General features: G+C 40.1%; 1 protein-coding gene across 4 annotated transcripts in view; it reads left to right on the plus strand.

Moving 5' to 3' along the window:
• The window catches only part of ssh (Protein phosphatase Slingshot), a 239,497-nt gene that overhangs the window by 204,578 nt on the left and 14,451 nt on the right, over positions 1–20,468 (plus strand). For all 4 annotated transcript variants that reach the window (XM_083125602.1, XM_083125601.1, XM_083125599.1 and 1 more), the window contains 3 exons: positions 9,403–9,597; positions 17,683–17,952; positions 18,812–18,958. In XM_083125602.1, coding sequence (XP_082981728.1) covers positions 9,403–9,597; positions 17,683–17,952; positions 18,812–18,958 — 612 coding nt within the window. The remainder of the gene's footprint in view (positions 1–9,402; positions 9,598–17,682; positions 17,953–18,811; positions 18,959–20,468) is intronic.

Genomic DNA, 20,468 nt, shown 5'->3' on the forward strand with positions numbered 1-20,468 from the left:
TGCGGGAGCAGCTCAGTCAGGCAGGTGCGTTCACAGGTTTCTTTTCCCCATCTCTTGTCTCGATTAAACTTTCACAGCCCAGATATTTCGCAGCGGGTCTGAGTTTGCATTCGACATGGGACGAGCGGGGTGAGTAGTGTGCGTGCGTGTGTGATCCCAGTGGCAACAGGTTGCACTTGGCGCGATGGTGCTCGAGAAGTTGGACGCGAGTGCATCGAGGATCTGTTCAGCTTGTCCAGAGTCTGTCTGTTCCTGGTTTTTGAAGGCAGTGCTTTATTTTTAGATGTGAACTAATTTCGCGCGCATCCTTGTCAGTGTTTGTGCAGACGGAGTTCCAGTTGTTTGGGAAGCAAAAGTGCGTCGTATTTTCCATCTCCGCAAGTCTTTGCTCACAGTAAGCTAGAGTCGTAGCTGAGATTGCGTGCATTTAGTGTTCTTTTTTATATATATATAGTGTGGGAACGTTTCAGGACCTTGCAACATTGTCCATGTCTACGTGAATTCTGTGATGTACGAGTATGTGTTCCAAGCAAGAAGCTAGAAGGAACCAAAAATATTATCTAGGAGCACCATCCTTCGAGTCCAGCTGCACCAAATTAATTTCTGTATGATGGTGCCGACACCACCATGTCATGAGACGAGAACAAAATCCCGGGATACTCTCGTCCTGTTTGGAACTTCAGAAAACCAAAATGTATGGTGTATATTAAAGTTGCACCTGAAACAGAATTGCTTTGCTCTCCAACTTATTCTGATTTAATCTAAATATATGTTGTTTAACTAAATTTTAAAGCAAAATTGGCACCTGTGCGAGATGACTCGAGAAAGAGACGGACATCGTCATTGGCGAGACCGACACTGTGCCAAGCGTCGTCTCGGTATCCTTGTCACAGAGAAATTTACTGCTACGGAAGAATCGGGTATCCCTGTTACGTTCCTTACAGTGTCGTCAAGCTTCATCGGGAAGTTTGCGTTTTGTTTGCTATCGGCGGGGTTTTCGTGAAAAAAAATTGTGTGGCGTAACTGGAGCCCGGAGAGAGACTGACTGAAGTGCTAATAATTGCGATGCGATTCCTGGGATTTCTTTAGTGGGGCAAGGAGGGATATTGTGTGTGGAGGAGGGGGTTTCTTCCCTCGTGTTGAAAAAGGGGAAATTGCAGCATTTTTTTATCACAAGGTTGGACGCACATAGTGGTTCGGACCCCACTTTGGACTGTAGGTCCAGTCCCGATTAGTCTTACTGTGCATAAAGTGGACTTAAAACACCCAGTTCATATCACAAGGTACTTCAAACATGGGGTTGGCAATGGTTGTTTTTATTAGCAGTGCGAATTTACTCCTCGACTGGTTTGCAGTCGGTGTTGTCAACAAGTCATTCCACTAACCTGGGAAATCTAGAAAAGCTATGAAATTGTCTTATGGCTAGAAACATCCATGGAAAGGTAAGGGAAATTGACCTATGGCTAAAAAAAAGTCAGTGAATTTCACATGAAGAAAATTCACAAACCTGGAAAAGTCTGAGAAATTGCTCTGTGGCTTAGAAACGTTCGTGGAAACGTCTGAAAATTTGTTTCTTTTCGTTGGCAGACATTCGTAGGTGGAGGCGCCGGGGGAAGGACTCAAGCCCAATAACTGTGAAAGTGACATTGGTAGAAAAGCATGAACTTGGCCAAGTACGTACTTAGTAAACCAACTTTTTTTCAGAACCATATTTCTACGAAGGAATCCGTAATTGCGCCGTGAACAATGCATACAGTATGTTCACCTTCTTTCTCAGAAGAAAGGTACGCAGTGGCAGCCGAAGTTACAGAGAGTAATACTCTGTAAACCTACATCGATTCGCGGCAAATCGGCAACGTAAGCGTTCGGGGAAGGCGTGATGAAATCGCCCTCTGCGCACGCAGTCTTGGCGCTCGCAAAGTTTTTCGCTTTTCCTCGCGAAAATATGTCTCGTTTGAATTATCTTTTTCTCCGTGTGCGGCGGGTGGGTAATTTATGTGGATGGCTGTGTGTGCCTTTCGAAGACTGAAGGTAGGTTGTGAAGCGGTTTTGTCTGTCGAAGGCGTGCATGCTTCTGTTATAGTCGTGTATGGGGCAGTGAGTCGTGCCCGTCTGTCGTTGTGAACCTCCAGTATCTCACGAACTGCTATGGCTAGAGAGAGAGAAAAAATTAGGTGTTTGTGTTGCGCGGTTCTAGGTTGATTTTGTTCGGTTGTCTGTTTCAGTGACTTACATTTTCATCCTAATCGTCGCGATTAGCGTACATTAGTGAAAAACTGCGTATATAAATATTGAAATTACGCGTACTCGTGTATTTGTTATGTTGGGCAGCCCTTAGCCTCCGGGAGGACGCTGTCACATTGAATTCAAGTAGTCCTGGGTTCGATCCCCGGTAAAGTCACAGTGCACAATGCTTCGGAGTCAACTTTACACTCAAAGGATTTGTCCGTCCCTCAATATCACTTCATATCTACGGAACTATAACAGCGAGAGAAGTATTCTTCTTTGCCAAAGATCGCCCCCCCCCAAATAGTTTGTCGCCAGATGAGCATTTTGATTTATTTTGGATGTTCCTAAATTCGAGATTCGAGAGGGTCTATAAAAACTAACAGAGTTGCTAACTTCGCTCTTTCGAACCTGGACCTTACTCGTTTGATTACTATTGTAGCCCAGCGTTGGCTATACTAATCATATTGATATCCGTAGTTTAGTTTTAGGACCTTAGAACTACTAACATTATATACTGTAGGAGGTGCTCATCGCATAATTTCGGTCCACAACGTTGAGAGTCTTCCCGATGGCCGACTCGCAATGTCGCTACCAAAAGTTCCGGGTTCGAGTCCTGACTTGCGCATAAATATTCGTTATGAGAACACATCTCATCATTCATCTTTATCCTTGCAATTAGCCAGACATGGAAGTAAAGCGACGTATCAACATACAAATACTGCACACGTTGAGTTCCATCATCTGCAGAATTGGTTGCGCATTGATGGTTTTGTTTTAAAGAGGTCCGCTATGTGTTAATAAGTGCACGTACTTCATCGTCCTTACACATAAATTGTTACAAGACCTCACTAAGGAAATATGTTTTTCCACCACCGATATATTATCAGTGGAAAAAGGCATCTGAACTGGAACAAATTGCCTATTTCAGAAGCGGCGAATTTCAAGTAACAGGGCAAGTTTTTCTAACCACTTGCTTACAGCTTGACCAAGATGGAAAACCCCCTCTAGGTCTGCCGTCGAATATACGAGCGGAGGGGCCGTGGACAATGCAATCAACTGCTTACCATGTAACCCTCCCCCTGCCTTAACCAAAGTGTGCAGCACGATTCAACACATCGTCTTTATTCAGTGCCAAGTGTTCGTATCATCGTGAAGGGAAAGCAGTGTACAGCGAAAACTGTTGAAGTTTTTGACAACGAAGCAAAGAAGGTTTCGGCAACACTCTGGCACAAGCGAGAGGAGAAAAGTAGTGTCCTTCTACTTTAGTTCGAGAGTTTGCCGAAGTCTTTGACAGGGTAATTTCTTGAGAGATAAGAACAGTATAATAACAATAATATATAGCCTTCAACATTGAAAATTATTACACGGTGCGCTTTGTATAGAGGTTAGCAACGCTGTTTTTACCGGACTCGTCCTGGGACCTCTAAAGCGCCGTGTCCGCTGCCAAGTTTGGTAAAAGGGCAGACAACTCGGCGCCCGATCGCCAGGTCACGGACCAGGCAAACCCGCACGTGTTCTGCGCATGCCCAGAGCGAGCGCGGCCTTGGGATTCTCTTCCTTACCAGACAGGGTTGGTGCGCCTTGTAAATTGGATCGCTTTGTCCGTACCGGACTGGTGACGAATGCGCTATTTTACAAGTGTCATCTCTGTGCAAGGGTGTCCGCAGGGAGGAGCAAGCAGGGGCATTTGCCCCTCACTCACTCAAGTTTTACTTGAATAAATAAAAAGTATCGGAAATTGGTGACCGAAAAATTCTCAAAATGATCTTAAGATTAATTTAAAATGTTATTTTAGAATTAAATTAAAGAAATGACCCAACTTGAATTGCGTGAATACTTTGATACAGCCGAATTTTAAGTTCACTATACACGCAGAAAAGCTAATCGGGACTGAGCCTACACTTTAAAGTTAAAGTGAGTTCCGAACCACTATATGTCTCCACCGAGTATCGAATCCAGACCCCCTTGATTACAAGACGACGCCACTAGGCCGTCGGGGAGGTATTTTTTGTTGGTTTAAACAAATTCAAGCAATAGGAAAACAGCATTGTTTTTATTTTGACTTGACGATTACATACAATTAAAGGTCGAATTGTACGTAACGTAATCAACGTAGAATAAAAGTTGTAAAATAACCAAAATTGAAGTGTGTGTCCCCCCCCCCCCCCAATGTTTTAAATGAAAGTAACTGAGGGTAAGTCCTCTGCCCCTCCAGTTACTTCGTTAGGCAGAGAATGCATCGCCATGTAACGAACCTTCCCGTTTCGCGGGTGGGGGAGCAGCAGTCGCTTTTTTGTATGTTTAAACGTGAATGTGACAATTGTGTTGAGGGTCAACCCTGCGATAGTAGGACCTTGTAACTGTTCTTGAGTTTTTTACAATCTGCATTAATTGGCCCATTCACTCAATTGTTCGGTAATGAGCTTAACTGGTCATGATCACAGAAGCTGTATGTAGTTTGACCTTGCGCAAGGGCGTTTCCTACAACAAAGCTCGAATCTATTGTTTGCGAGGTGGTAAGGAGAGCTACGTTCGTGTTGAGGCACTCGCTGGCTTTGTTCGGTTCTAAGTGCGAAAACAATATTAGGGTGTGTGTGTGTTGAATTATGAAATTGCGATGGATTTGTTGTATAATGAAGTCAGTCAGATGGCACCGTTGGTTGAAATTTAAATTGTTTATTTACAAAGTGATCCACAGGCATAGTAGCACCGCAATCGAATTGCGCACACTTTAGATCCAGAATTGCGCACAAATCTCACTGACCTGTTTTGCGCACAGATTTTGACCGAACGTTGCCACTTTGGTAGCTTTAAAGTCTGTGCGCAAAACTGTTTTTTTTTTCTTTAGACAAGAAGAGAGAGAGAGAGAAATTAGAAATAAAATAGTAAATCTCTTAAGGATTAAATAAACAAATATAATTTGACCAGTAAATGTAGCAAGTCACAGTAAGTCACTATTGATGTTTTCAAGATACAATTTTCATACGAATTTACTCAAACTCAAAAGTTAGGTTAGGTTATGTTAGGTTAATGACTGGGCACACACACACACAGAAACAAACACAACGGAAGTGAGAACGGCTTGAGAACATTTTACATCTGACAACATCGCCTCATTTTTGTGCGCAATCCTGTACATTGTGACAGCTTGTCAACGGCTTATCAGATACCACTGATAAAACCGGAAAAGTGTGCGCAATCGGGCTGTAGTCCAGGCATGGGCGTCGCTAGCTTCTAAGCCCTGCGACACGTTAAGTTTGCAGCAGGTTTTATATATTAATCCGCGTGAGAACGACACTCTGCACCTCTCGTGCCAGTCAACCATCGAGCTGTTCATATCTCAGACAGTGAGAAAATCGTCAGTATTGCAGCAGAACTATATTCTGCGTGCATGTTTGGGTCTATATATGCAAAACGTTGCTGCAAAGTTAACCTGTCGCGGGGCTTACTTATAAGAGGGAGAGGACAATGATAAGTACGGAACGGATTCTTAGGTGCTAAAAAAGGGATTTAGGACTTTCAGGTGCTTATAATAAATTAATAGGTATAATTATCAACTAGTTTTACATTCAATTCCTACACAAAAGGCACTATTTTCAGTGCAATAAACTCTGTTCTTTGATTATAAGAGGATGCAATTTGTCCAATACAAAATCTTTACCTTATTTTGAACCACTGCACAACCATGTGCTTTTCAATGTTCTCGTTGGGGAATTTTTCCCGATCGTCCTTGAGTAGGTGCTAGTACAGGAAGAAACTTCTCTCCACGCCGCAGGAAGTTATTGATGCAAGCTTCATAAATGCAGCTTCTGCTGATTCCCAAGGCAGGTTCGGGCCTTGTAATCAAGGGGTACTAGGTTCGATACCTGGTGAAGTTTGGGATCCCACTTTAAACTGTAGGTCCAGTCACGGTTAGCCTATTTGTGTATGAAATGGACTAAAAAAAACCTCGAAACTCAAACCAAAGACAGTTTCGCAGTGGTATTCTTTCCTTGAACAGCCTCTATACTAGGGCAGTTGTAGTTTCCGGTGCGAATCCTCCCCTTTCACCTAGACTGTTGTGTCAATGGAGGAAATAGACGATGTCATTGGTCACTTGCGCGATTGCCTTTCTTATTCGTCACTGTCACAGCAGGTACTCGAAACAGCTAATCAGATTCCTAGAATCTTTCCGCGATCTTACACTGTTGGTAGCCGGTACGGGAATAACACCAGCCCTGGTTTAACAACAGAATTATTTTTTTTTTTTTTTAAGCTAGTATTTCGTCGCAAAACAGCCTTCATCTTTGTTTGGTATGCTACACCTACGGTCCCTGTAATCGCCTGGGAAGTACGCCGTTCAACAACAACAACCGAGAATGCCTCCTCATCCAGTCAGTTCGCTCCACATTTATCCAATTTCGTGATGCAAGCTGGAAGATGGCGGGAATTTGCACAGACGCTGACACCACTTGCTGTTGCAGTGCCTCTTCTGTCTCTCGGAGTCGTCAAGGTTTTCAATCATTTGTGTGTAGGGGTCCCGGGTTCGATAACCGGTGGAAGCACAAGTGGTTCGGATCCCACTTTAAACTAGGTCCAGTCCCGATTAGCCTTATTGTGCATAAAGTGGACTTAAAACAGCAAATTAGGGGTTGTTGTTATTAAAAGTTTTTTTTTTAATTTACTTGAAAGGTTTAAAAGGCGTTTTTCAGGTACAAATAGAGCTTTAGGCATTTATAGTTCGTTTAGACATTTTATGTCCCACAGAATTTTAAGAGAGGGGTGCTGTGTACACAGTGGCGTGCCCAACGGGTGGTTGGTGGGGGTATAACCCCCCCTTTTTGGTCCAGTATTCCTAAGAAACGTCAAAGGTAGGAAAATATGACAAAATGAAGGCTGACAACCAAGAAAACGTTTTGAATCCCTCCCTTTCAAAAATCCCGTGTATACATGAAACGCAAATATCTCTAAATAGCATACGTTTAGGACGTAGCAAAAGTATGGAACTAGAAATCCGTTTCCTAATAATAATAAGTAGTTTCGTAACTATCAGAACAGCCTGCTGCGTAGTATTTCTCCGTGCGAATGCCAATCTTAGATAGGTTCTGTAACGGCAAAATGGCAGCTCTGAACCAAGCCCGAGTATGGAAGAACATGAACGGGAAAGTAAATAGCCTTGCACGCAAGAGGAAGTTGGTGTGACGCATGTTTCCAGTCGGCCCAAGGGCGTCCCCTCCTAGAGTCCGAAGCCTTCCTAGAAGCCGGTGTTTATTTTGGTTTAGTCCGTTGTTCCGGAACAGACGTGTAATTTTCACTTTTTAAAGTTTGCATTCGGCTTTTATTTATAGGATCCACAGCATTGCACAACCCGATGGTCATTGGTGCGAGAATTTGAGTCATACCATGTTAACAATCGAAGATTGAGAAGGTCTAAGGTTTCACGCTTTTAGTGTTGGTTGTGTAAACCGAACGTTCACAGCCTACGTCACTATTGCAGTTTAGCTTTTGTATCGAAAGTCGACTCAGAGTGGGATGATCGGAAAGTAAGGTGGATTGATTTAAATCACTTTAAAGATATAATTTATAGAATAATGTACGTAAGGAGTTTGTATATATCAGAATCACTTTTGCTGAAAGTACATTAATCACATTTAAGGCTCTAAGAAAGGATACAAAAATATATGTACTTTTAGGGTGAAGCTCATACGAAAGGAAATGGAATATGTAAACTGTAAACGCATTTAAATTTCTCTTGATTTAATATTCAATAATTTTTATAGACAAAATAATATCTATAAAGACTGTAAAAAATATTTTAAGTTACAGTTATGTAGTACATCCAAAATGTTTTATTTTCAACGGAAGAAAAGTTACTGAAATTATTATAGTTTGATTACCACACCCAACAAAGATTTCCATAGTAGGTTCATATAGAAAGTATCAGAAACATGTATGTTTACATATAATATTTTATTTGCTTTAATCAAACTGTTGAAATATTTTACGGGGCCGTTTACCAGTAAAAGCCTTTCTATAAAGAATTATATGTACGGTGGTATCAAAAAACATAAACAATTTTAAGCGTTTTTTAAAATGAAAATCATCAAAAATGATTCTTTAAATATAAATCATCAAAAACTATTTTTTAAATAAAAATCGAAAATGATTTTTTAAATAAACAAAAATGATTTTTTTGAATAAAAATCATGATTTTTATGCACCCTGTCGGAAAGCAAGTGTAATTTTGCTTGACAAGCATGTCGCGTGTTCACTGACATGTTCATGATTTTCGCAAGGGATGCTGCAACTTCTTCTTTTACAAGTCAGTCTCATATTGTCAAAAGGAAGGGATTACAACCCGATCATCCCCCGACATGCACGAAAGTAAGACCTCTCGAAAATGCTCATGTACACTCTAGAAGAAATTCTAAATAGAGAAATTTTACAGAATTTGTAATATCATCCCAGGTTCTGGAAAGGAGAGAAATTTTCGAAAATTACTATGCTGTTGCAAGTCAAATCGGACAAATTTGTAATAGCTTGAGAAAAAAAAAGTGTAATTCAAGACGTAAAGTTTGCATCGAAAGTAAGCTGTGTAAACTTATTTTGCCGATAAGTAAGCTTTAATTTTTACATGAAGGGAGGGAGCCCTCAGAAATTCTTTGGGGGGAGAGGCAAGAATCGTTTTTCGTCAGAATTTTCCTTTTAGTCATTGATATAAAAATGATTACGTAGCAGTAGTCATAATATAATCAACATTAGTACTGCTGTAAATTAATAACAGAAAACTGTTGCATATATTTTTTTTGCTTATTGATCGTTTTTAGTATCTTCAGTTTTATTTTAAGGCTAATTAAAGGATATTTTTCCACGGTTGTTTGGTGCATTTAATTGTGCGAACTTCTCTCAAAATTGTGCAACGAAAAATGTATATTTTTCTTCAGCTCAAGTTCAGAGAGAGAGTTTATAAACTAAACATCCAGCCGTGTTCATAAGTACCATGACTTTCATTTTTCATTTATGAAAAATTGCCGTTTACATTTTAATAATGAAACTTTACAGGTTGTTTCTATGAGAATTGTTAATCATTAACTTTGGACTATATTTATGACTAAAATTGAAACCTTTATTTTATATATTCTGAATGTGAATCTAATTTGCCATTGTATTACAAAAAATTGCCTTCTCTTCCAGGTCTGCCCTTCAGACTCTTCACAAGGTGAGCTCTAAAGCACGGGAGCAGAATTATTTCCTGGGTGGCCTGACACACGACTGGGTGAGTTACTATGAACAGCGCATCGACTCCGATCGTTCCTGTCTCAATGAATGGCATGCCATGGACAACCTGGAGTCCAGGAGACCTCCTTCACCCGACTCCGTTAGGACCAAGTAAGTGCTTAGCCCTTATAATATTATGGTACAAGGGTCTTTCAAGGTTAACAGACTTCTATTTCTAGGAAAAAAATTGGAAAGTCCTAGAAGCCCCAAACTATGCGAGTTTTTCAAAGGAATCCCCCTGAGCATCCAGGCATCGCTGCCATCATTGTGTCAGATCCCTGAGTCCTTTGGCGTAGAAGGAAGTTAACTGCTGTCATAGACACTCAATTTCTTCCCTTCCATATGCTCTTTAAGTGGCCCAAGCAAATCTGATTATCACTAAGTCTGGAGCGTAAGAACATGGAGCCAAACCCTTTCGGAGAGAGTTGTTGCTGTCAAATTGATGATGTGGGGCTATGAATTGTCCTGGTGAAGAATGTCATTTGCAGACAACATCCCTGGTCTTTTCTTGTGAATGGCATTACATACGGCACCCTTCATCAATGTGCAAGGATGCTGGGCATTAATCATGACCCTTTCACCCCAAAAAAATCTGACATTGTTTGTTCCCCATACTGTGCTTGCAATCTTCTCAAAATTTCATCTAGCTTCAGGTTCTCCTTCAAAAGGAATTTGATCATACACCGCTGCACCACAGTTACAGACACTACCTGCCGCCATTTTTGCTAACACTACTATGCATGCGCCAACTACATCGGGGCGAATGTGCAATACACACAAAGGATGAAGGTACATCATCTGGCAGTTTTATCGTTCTCCAGCTATTTACCACTTTTTTATTCACAAATGTCCAGGGACGTAGCTAGGTTGATCAGTTCGGGGGGGCCAAATCTAAAATTTGTTCCTATGCAAATATTACCAGACAGTAAAGTAGTTAAACAACTCTGTGTGATGCGCGCGCGACACACACGCACACATATATATATAATGGTTTATATGTACATTATATTACATTATAATATTGCTACATATATAGTGCATTGGTATATAAAACTACTACGAAGTGTATATAATATATATGTGAATACTGGAGGTCAAATAAACATTAGAGTTCAAGAATTTTCAGGAAGCAAATCAATTTATGAAAGTACTACTGTTATACTATTACTTTACAGTTTTCTTAATGTATTTTACTTTCTTCCTGTCTCAATGACAACTTCTTCTTTTTTATCGAAACTACTGTGGAAGTGCTAAGCTGATTTCTTGACATCTGATAAATTATTCTGTGCAGGATTTTCCTATTTAGCTATTCTGGAGAATCCTCCGGTGGATTGCATTATTGTCTGTCAAGATATTTGATATTAAGTTTCCGGAAAGACAAAACTACTACATTTATTTTCAACACAGCTACAAATGCAACCATCATGAGGATTCTTCCAGACCTACAGGTGAAAGGGCCTCGCCGATGGTGTAGTGGTAAGGTCGTCGCCTTGTAATCAAGGGGTCCCGGGTTCGATATCCGGTGGAGATAATGGCACAGTGGTTCGGATCCCACTTTAAACTGTAGGTCCAGTCCTGATTAGCCTTTCTGTGCATAAAGTGAAGACAACAAATCAAACAAACAAACCTACAGATGAAATCTTACACATATTCATTTTTCAGAATTTACGAAATCTGCTTAGCACTTTCAGAGGAGAGATGTTTTTGAAAATTCCTCTCTGCTGAGACATGCAAAAATCAGTACAACGATTCATTCTTTCAAGCAAGCAATAACAATTTTACTTTCACGAGTCATCATGTAAGTAAACTGCTACATTTTCTTCGTCCTCTTGCATCTGCCCCGCCTCCCTCCCCCAAAGCCCTCCTGCCTCCTCACTCAAATTATTCATTGCTCGAGGGTACCGAGGTCATTGGACCGTTCTGGTACTTGGCACCCTGGATAGAAGCAAAATCTAGCAGAATGAACAAAATGAATCGGAAACAAAGATTTACTGGGGAAGGGAAAATTTAACCATATTTGCGTATTGCCTTTCAGAAACTGTGCTCTCAAACAGCAGGGGTACAACCCAGGGATAAGTCTTCTCTACCATTTGATTGTCATTTCCTTCCCTTTATCTTCTCCATCTTTCCCTTGTTCCCTTCAAGCAAGAAAGACCGCTCCTTGCAATTTGTCAGGTTCGACAGGTGACGACTGTCCTCTCGCTGGAATATTTTATGACAGGCAGTTCAGAGAGTATTTGGGACGCAGTGCCGCCTTTGGTTGTCCGCAACCTTCGCGCCAACATTTGTTGAACAAGCTTGTTGTATTGTCTCCATTCAAGCTTTGTGCTGGTCTTAGAACCGCCTTGTGCCTTGTCAAGACGTTGCTTTCCTGAAGATAGAAGATCGCGTTTTATTCGTATTTCTGGGCCTCCTCGATGGCGCAGTGGTAGCGTCATTGCCTTGTAATTAAGGGGTCCCGGGTTCGATACCCTGTGGAGGCACATAGTGGTTCGGACCCCACTTTAAACTGTAGGTCCAGTCCCCATAAAGTGGACTTAAAACAATAACTCAATCAATCAATCGTATTTCTGGCTGCGAATTTAGGCAGGGACGTAATGATAACAATAATAGGACGTTACAAAATCATATTGATAATAGTAATAATGATGACGCCTTTAACATTGAAATTATTTTCAAATTTAAATTCTAGCAGTATTCCATCGCAAGCAGCACTGTACATTACGCGAGTGATTTGTAACTCTCCTCCAGACACAAACGTACGCAGGATTTTCTTTCGGAGGGGAGGTGGAGAGAGACAATATAAAATATTTGGTAATTACCACTTTTGGGATTCCTTTTTAAAGTTGTTCAAAGAGAGAAATGGTATCTAGGGTCATTTTAGGGTGTGTGGGGGTTGCACTTACCAATTTGTTTTTTCCCCCGAGTTCCTTACAGATTTCATTTCAAAATTTTGTTTTTCTCAAAGTTTCGGGAGAGTTGTAGCCTCATCAGCTCCCCCATGTGTACACCAATGCCTCGAGATGTAATAGAAAAATAGGACGCGTGCCACTTTTCTTTCGAAAATTGTGCACCTCTAAACTTGAACCCTGCATTATCGCAAAACGACGTTGGTGGTTTGTACAAGTGTCATGAAGACACTGACTTAGGTATTTTCACACTTTGTTTATTTCTGTCTCAGTTCGTGTTATCAGTAGGGAGCGCGTTTATAATAGCCACAAACCATGCTAGATAGACAGGTAAATTGGCGCCAAAAATGACAACTTCAAAAAGCCCAAAAGTAGGTACTAAGTATCAACTTGTTATTACCTTTCTTTTCAGTTCATTTGTGAGTTTTCCTTCATTAATTGCCATTTACTTTTATTCTATGTATATTTTATTTTTCAAATTTTGTACCGCTTTTTTGTTACTTTTAGTTAATCGCAATGTTGACGATTATGAATGGCAATTAATGAAGGAAAACTCGCAACCGGCCATCACAATTATATGTAATATGCAGAATATTATTAGCGACTCAAATATTCTGGTTTTCTTGTTGTTTTTTAACATTCTCAAGAATAAATTCACATTTTTGCTTTATATTGCATATTTCTTATAACGACACGTTCACCACGGCGGGCCTCCCAGGTGTGGTTTACCACGTTCCCTTATAACCAAAGAGTGCCAGGTTCAAGTCCCGATGGAGGCACATTACACAATGGGTCGGAGTCCAGTTGACATTATAAATCCAGTTCCAATTAATATATTTGAGCATAAAATGGACTTTAAACTATTATTGATTACGATGACAAGTTATTGTAATAATGAAAGAAAATAATATCTCCTTCAGGATTCAAACCTAGGACTCAATTTTACAGAAATTGTAATCTCTAGACCAGTGGTTCCCAAAGTGTGCGCCGCGGCGCCCTGGTAGGCTTACGGGGCCGCCGCGTGATGTTCCAATATTTTCAATGAAATTCAGTCATCGATATGATTGTTCCAAATACATGTTCTTATTTTGTACTTGTTACATAAAAAATGTTTCTGAATTTTAAATATGTTTATTTTTTAACTTAAGGCAAGCAACGTAAGCACACTAACAAAGCGTTACAAGTGTTAGATAGGGCCTCCCCGGTGGCGTAGTGTTAGAGTTCGCCACCTTGTAATTAAGGGGTCCAGGGTTCGTTACCCGGTGGATCACATAGTGGTTCGGATCCCACTTTAAACTGTAGGTCCAGTCCCAATTAGCCTTACTATGCATGGACTTAAAACATCAATTCAGTCAATCAAAGCAAGTACTAGATAGGCCTACATTCATGACGTAGGCGCTGTGGAAAAATCTTGAAACACGAAGGGCGCCGTGAAACGAAAATGTTTGGGAACCCCTGCTCTAGACAGTGGAGATTAGCTTTGTTCCTTCGTTCATCAGTGCTGTATATATTATTTAAAACAATGCAAATATAGGTAAAAACTATATTTCTCCCTTCTGCGAGGTATCGGTAGACCGTTAACATCTGCTAGCAATGCCAACAATACATTAGTGTACATGTTATTATCTCGGCTTCCACTCTCTCCGACATTCATTCTAAACCATGGCATTACTTATTTAATTTATTCCAGTGTTCGTGGCGGAGTGGTAAGCGTAAAGGGCTACGAAATCAGAGATCCCATGTTCAAACCTCCACCAGCCATTGGTGACTCATTCTGTTTGTCTATGCTCCCATCACTTTTCCATCCGTCCATCATTCATCAATCCACATCGACTTGTCGTAAAAATTAACCTACGAGGTAGGAAAAAAGGTAAAATAGCCAAAATGGAAACCTATTGAATTTTAGCCGCCTCAGTGGCTGAGCACGTTAGCTCCCGAATTACGATTTTGTCCCCAAATGTTCTATGTCCTCTTCATGCACAAATAGGAGGCCAATCGGGACTGGACGTACAGTTTGAAGTTTGATCCGAACCACTAAGTGCGTCCACTAGATATCGAACCAAGGATATATATGGAATTATATGGTGACGACATTACCACTACGCGATGTCCTCCCCTGGACAGGCAGGCGTGTCTTTTGTTACTGTCCATTCATTAATTTCTTGTATCACCGTTGCATATCTTGGACGAAAATCAAAGTACATCCAGTGTTCGAATTAAAATGGGGGGGGGGGGAGTTTTTAATTTAACTCCTGACCATGTAAAGAATTTACCCTCATAAGTATATTCTAGATCATATTTTGCCATTGCTCAGAATTTGACGCAATCATTTCTTTCAATTTCAAGTAAATGTTACATTAATATCAACATATATATTGTCAGTTTCTGAACTAAATTTTACATTAAAATTAATACTGTTGTTGGTTTGCAAATTACAATATATATTTAATGAGAAAATATTTCCTCATTAATTTGCCTTCCTCTAAGAAAAATAATTCTGATATTAAATAAAAGTCCACTGAGACGAGATCAGTGATTACTGAAACCTTGTACACTAATTGGAAAATTTGTGTTATTTACTTTGAACCCAAGAAATTTATATAAATCAGTCCGTATGTTTTAGATACGGGATTCTTGAAACCCCTCCCCTAGAGAAATTTCTGCCCAACGCAGTTGGCTTTCTATCAGGTACAATTCTCAAAATTAGAATAGGGAAGCTGTGAAATTTTTCCCTCACCATTTTTTCAATTTGAACACTGGATACAGACATACACATATTTCATTTTTTAAATTTAATCTACGAACATACACCCCCCCACACACACACACACCCACCCACACACACACACACACACACACACACATATATATATAATTGTTTTACAAAACTAATTGGTACTCACTTTGTAATTCGCCCACAGTTTTATGCATTTTAGATGGTATGACGTTCCTTTGTGTTCCTTGATTTTTTCACATGCTTTCTTCCTGAAATTTAGTTCTGCATATCCTGAATCTGTGCCAAATTTACGGCATGGAAAACAAAAGCATGCGTCAAGTTCCACACTATATTTTAGCCACGGCGCAGATGCAAACCAGTGTTTTTGAAATGACCGCTTTCGCTTTCCGAACGTAGTATTTGGATAGTTTTGCAAAAGTGGTTGCCTAGGATTATCTACCCCAAGATCAGTAATTGTTTTCACATTAGTACATTCACTTGTTTTGTCTAACTTTGGAACGTCAGAACTTGGACCAACAGCCTCTTCATTGCCGTCATCTTCCACATGTTTTGAGATAGTTTTAAAATATCCGGTTTTGATAAATTTATCCATTCAAGATGGAAATGCACAACAACGCTAGAACTCTTCCCACACACGAACAAATACACAGTGACCGTAGGAACCCGATAGCAGAACTTCCTCGCAAGCAAGAACACAAAGCTAATCTGTGGCTCTGAAGCTGAAGCATAGAGCAATTTTAAATCTCAGAACAATGTCAGTACTGGAGAACTCTCTCCATAGCCTATGTCGCTCGACCACCTACTGTTGACCGCTCGGCCACGGCGGAGTCTTTGATTCCATCTGTACTGGAAGGGTCATTTGCAACAAAAGGGTCGGATCTCTGGTTTCCAGGAACTTAGGGCAAGGGTAATAACCTCTAAGCAGGCAGATTTTATGACCTTGGTTATAATCTGGTAAGCAAGGAAAGGGTGGAATTTTGCTGTCCTACATTTGCTTCCAAAGATTTTCTTCGGAACAGTGTTTCCAACTCTGCTACAAATGTACCAGAAAATAATATGTAGTATTAATTTAGGATAATTTTTAATCGATCAAAATTTTGTTTGCGGGGGCCAGAGTTACAACTGCCGGGGCCAAAGCCCCCCCAGGCCCCCCCCTAACGACGTCCCTGCAAATGTCTCTGTTAACATTGAACGACCCTGTATATATCAGATAGTGTTTGTGCGGGACGGACAATGGGATTTTACTATGGCTGAGCCGATACCAGTTTGAACAGATACGGATTCCCATCGATGTCAATACCGATACTTAAAAATCGTAATAATTAAAAGTTATTCAAAATATTCATTAACAATAGTGTGTAAGTAGTCCTCTAATTATATGCATCAGTTCACCAAGATTTTTGTTTCAAAATGTACCAAAATTACATTAGAATATTGTATTAAATGTTATGTCATGACAAATTTAATTTTTTCACACAAAACTGGTAAAAAATAAAGAGGAACTTCGAATTTTGCATAATTTATAGGATAATTAGATAAGGGTCAAGAAGACATGAAAGACTAAAATACCGAAAAGGTATAGTTTAATAAATTCCAACCGATACTTTCCAATGCCGAGCTCTAGATTTTACCCCTTAGTTCTGACATTTTTGGTTGCCACCCACCCATTATATTGATGGACAAATAAGAGGAGGAACCACCCCCCTCTTTAAGAGAATGTATTGATGAAGCAGAAATAAAAACATTAGAATTCTTGACCTGTGTAATGTACATAGCAGAAAATTTTCAGATATTGGTTGTAATTACTTGAATTAACAAATTACAATAATGCATTAAAGTATGTGTTTGTGGTTTCCCTCATGTTTAAAAAAAATTAATAATTTTATATTTTAGCCATTCCGTTGACCCCTGGAAATTGTTTTTGTTCATTTCAAGTTTAAAAAAGAAAGCAGAAAGCTTGTCATTTTTATTGTAACAGAAATAAAGTTTTGTTAATTAATATTCAGAGATTAACCAAAGTAAAAACTGCATGTAAAAAGAAATTGAGTCTACATGCAGTAACCACTACAGGTTTCGCAGTTTCCAAAATTCCAAAACTTAGATTTTTTTGAAATAGGTCAAGCGTCATCAACTTTATGAGTAACAGTACCAATAATAATAATAAATTTGGAATAAAATTGGTTTATTTTTATTTTATAATAGTGTTATTTTATAATAATCATAACAAGGAGAAGGATTATTAATGTTGTTATTTCTGCTATTAATTTCTGACCATCTAGGTAGCTAACCACTCTGAGTGTCTGATTCATGGTCTTGCCCCCAAAGGTTCTGATTCAAAATCTATTGTTCTGCATGTGTTTGTCTGTTTCTTGTAATTGTCATTTATCCTTATTAGTGTGATTGGTACAAAGAGATTACATGCCATATCTGCAGTGTACATATGTATTTACTATAATAGATGCATATAGGTTATAATTTTCATAACATTAGCATTAAACTTTTAACTAGCCCAATTGAATAATCTTATATCCATTTCCTATTCCTTTTCAGGCCTCGAGAACGAGAAGAGACAGAACGTATCATTCGATGCAAGTTAAAAGAGATAATGATGTCCGTGGATCTGGACGAGGTGACGTCTAAGTACATCCGCAGCAGGCTGGAGGAGGACCTGGACATGGACCTAGGGGAGTTCAAGCCATTCATTGACCAGGAGATGCTCACCATCCTTGGTCAGATGGATGCGGCAACTGAGATCTTCGACCATGTCTATCTGGGATCCGAATGGAATGCATCAAATCTTGAAGAACTGCAGAATAACGGGTAAAGACTTGATTTTCTGTAATAATGATTTCACTTACATAATTGTTATCAAGGACAAGAATAAATATATGATGTTTGTGTGAAATTGGCAGTAATCAAACTTCTTTAGAAATGTGGCAGACACTGGCAATGTTTAAATCCAAAATGTACAGTGATAAAAATCTTGAATTGTACACACTATTTCTCCCTTCAGTGACTTAGTTTTGTATTTCTGTAATGACAAATTGACATTTCCAAAACATTTTCGACACAGTGCAGAATACTTTGAGAATTAAACACTTCTAATACACAAACATTCAAAATTTTCTAACTGTTCAGGATCCTGAAAAATCTGGAAGTCGTTCCTCAAAGTTGGTGTTGTGAGAGGAAACTTTCGATCTCCGTACTGACATTTCAGGATCCCACATGCCCCTACTTTCATTTATTGTATGCTGTGTCTTTTTTAAGTATATGTATTGTCCTCAATCTCAGCACGTCTCGGAGATAGGTGCATAGTGTAGAAACACATATCTGTAAAAGTTATAGATTCACAATCTCACCTTTGAAGGTTCCGAATATTTCAGTATTTTATTCTCACATCTCTTTCATTTACTTGCTATTCATCCTCTACACCATGATAATTTTTTAAACAAGTAGGAATATTAAGGTGAATGATCAAAAACACTATACAATTGTCACTAAAAAAGGCCCGATGTATGTAAAAAGTCAGTAGTGCTGTTCTGATGGAGAAGTGACTGCACATCCAACTTAGTTCACAGAATGTATATTTAATGACAATTGCACAAAATTCCAGATGTCTTGCTTTCATGTGTCTGTTGTTCTGTTCATACTGAAGTAACATATTTACTTCTGTTTTCAGGGTTGGTCATATTTTGAATGTCACAAGAGAGATTGACAACTTTTTCCCAGGAATGTTTGACTATCTTAACATAAGAGTCTACGATGATGAGAAAACTGACCTTTTGAAGTATTGGGATAATACATATCGGTATATCAACAGAGCAAAGTAAGTTGTTCTCAGTTGCAACTGTCACTAATCTCAAGAAGAATTGTGTTTATTTTTGCAAAGTACACAAGTGTGCTACTTAATTGTAGTGATGTGTTGGAGAAGCAAATTTACCAATTTTTATGTACTGGCAGATAAGATTTTGAACTGATTTCAATAGTGATGTTTAACTGAAGTAATTTTGAAAATATGTTACAACAAGGTAATGTATCGAATATGAACGATATCCTTTAATCATAATTTCAGAGGTGAATATTGGAATCAGTTTAGATATCAGATCTGATAAAGACTATACAGGGTGACAAGAAATAACCCGTACAATGTTTGGCGTATCCTGCCAAGAATGTAGTGTACCGTAGCCAAATAATTGTTGTGTTATTGGATTCTCCATAGTCTTTTGTAACTGTACCTGTTGTTTCGGCTTCATAACGATTACAGTTTTTGTGTTTCAGACTGTCAACCAAACGCAGTGCAATTTTGGAACTGTGGCATCAAGGAAAGCGTCAATGTGAAATTGTTTGTTTGCAGGGTGTTCCAAAAATGACAGTCTCAGACTCAGTTCAGCGATTCAAGGAGCTAGGCCATGAAGGCGACCGTCCCGGAAGAGGAAGAAAGCCTACCGTCAACACGTCCCAGAACCGCAAGATCAACAAAAAGCGAGTTCAGCGAAATCCGAGGGACTCCATGAGAAAAGTCGCCTGTGAGATCGGGATCAACCGCAAATCGGTGCGGCAAATGGCGAAAAAGAACCTCAACATCAAGGCATACAAGCTCCAAAATGTTCAGCTTCTCACGGACGAAAGCAAGCGTCTGCGACTCAAAAGATGCCGCCCTCTGAAGCGCCGGGCCGCAGGTCAACAATGGGAGCGCATTCTCTTCACAGACGAGAAGCTGTTCACCATGGAGTAGGCGCACAACCACCAAAACAACAGGACCTGGTCTGCAGAGGCTCCCGATACCTCGGCCATCGTCGAACACCGCCAAAATTCGCAGTCGGTCATGGTGTGGGGCGGAATTTGCGCAAGCGGCAAGATGCCCCTGGTTTTCGTGGATCAAGGGGTCAAAATCAACCAAGAAGTGTACCGCCGCAACATTCTCGAGAACGTCGTCCTTCCGTGGGCCCAGCAGCACTTCGGCGATACGCAATGGACATTCCAGCAAGACTCTGCTCCGGCCCACAGGGCGAAAATGACATAAGCGTGGTGCAGAACCCATTTTCCGGACTTCATCGCATCGACAGAATGGCCACCCTACTCGCTGAACCTCAACCCAATGGACTACAGTGTCTGGTCGATTTTGGAGGTCAGGGTATGTGCTAAATGCCACCACAGTTTGGAGTCGCTGAAGCAATCGCTGCGTCATGAGTGGAACCGATTGTCGCCCGTGGACCTGCGGCCCATCGCCCAAAATTTCAAATCCCGTTTGGACCTCTGTATCGCCGCACAGGGAGGCCACTTCGAAACCGGCTGAACATCATGTTCCTAAGGTCCCATGTCATTGTTCTGCAGTG

The sequence above is a fragment of the Lepisma saccharinum genome, chromosome 7 (assembly GCF_977018435.1).
Source record: "Lepisma saccharinum chromosome 7, izLepSacc3.1, whole genome shotgun sequence".
Taxonomy (NCBI): domain Eukaryota; kingdom Metazoa; phylum Arthropoda; class Insecta; order Zygentoma; family Lepismatidae; genus Lepisma; species Lepisma saccharinum.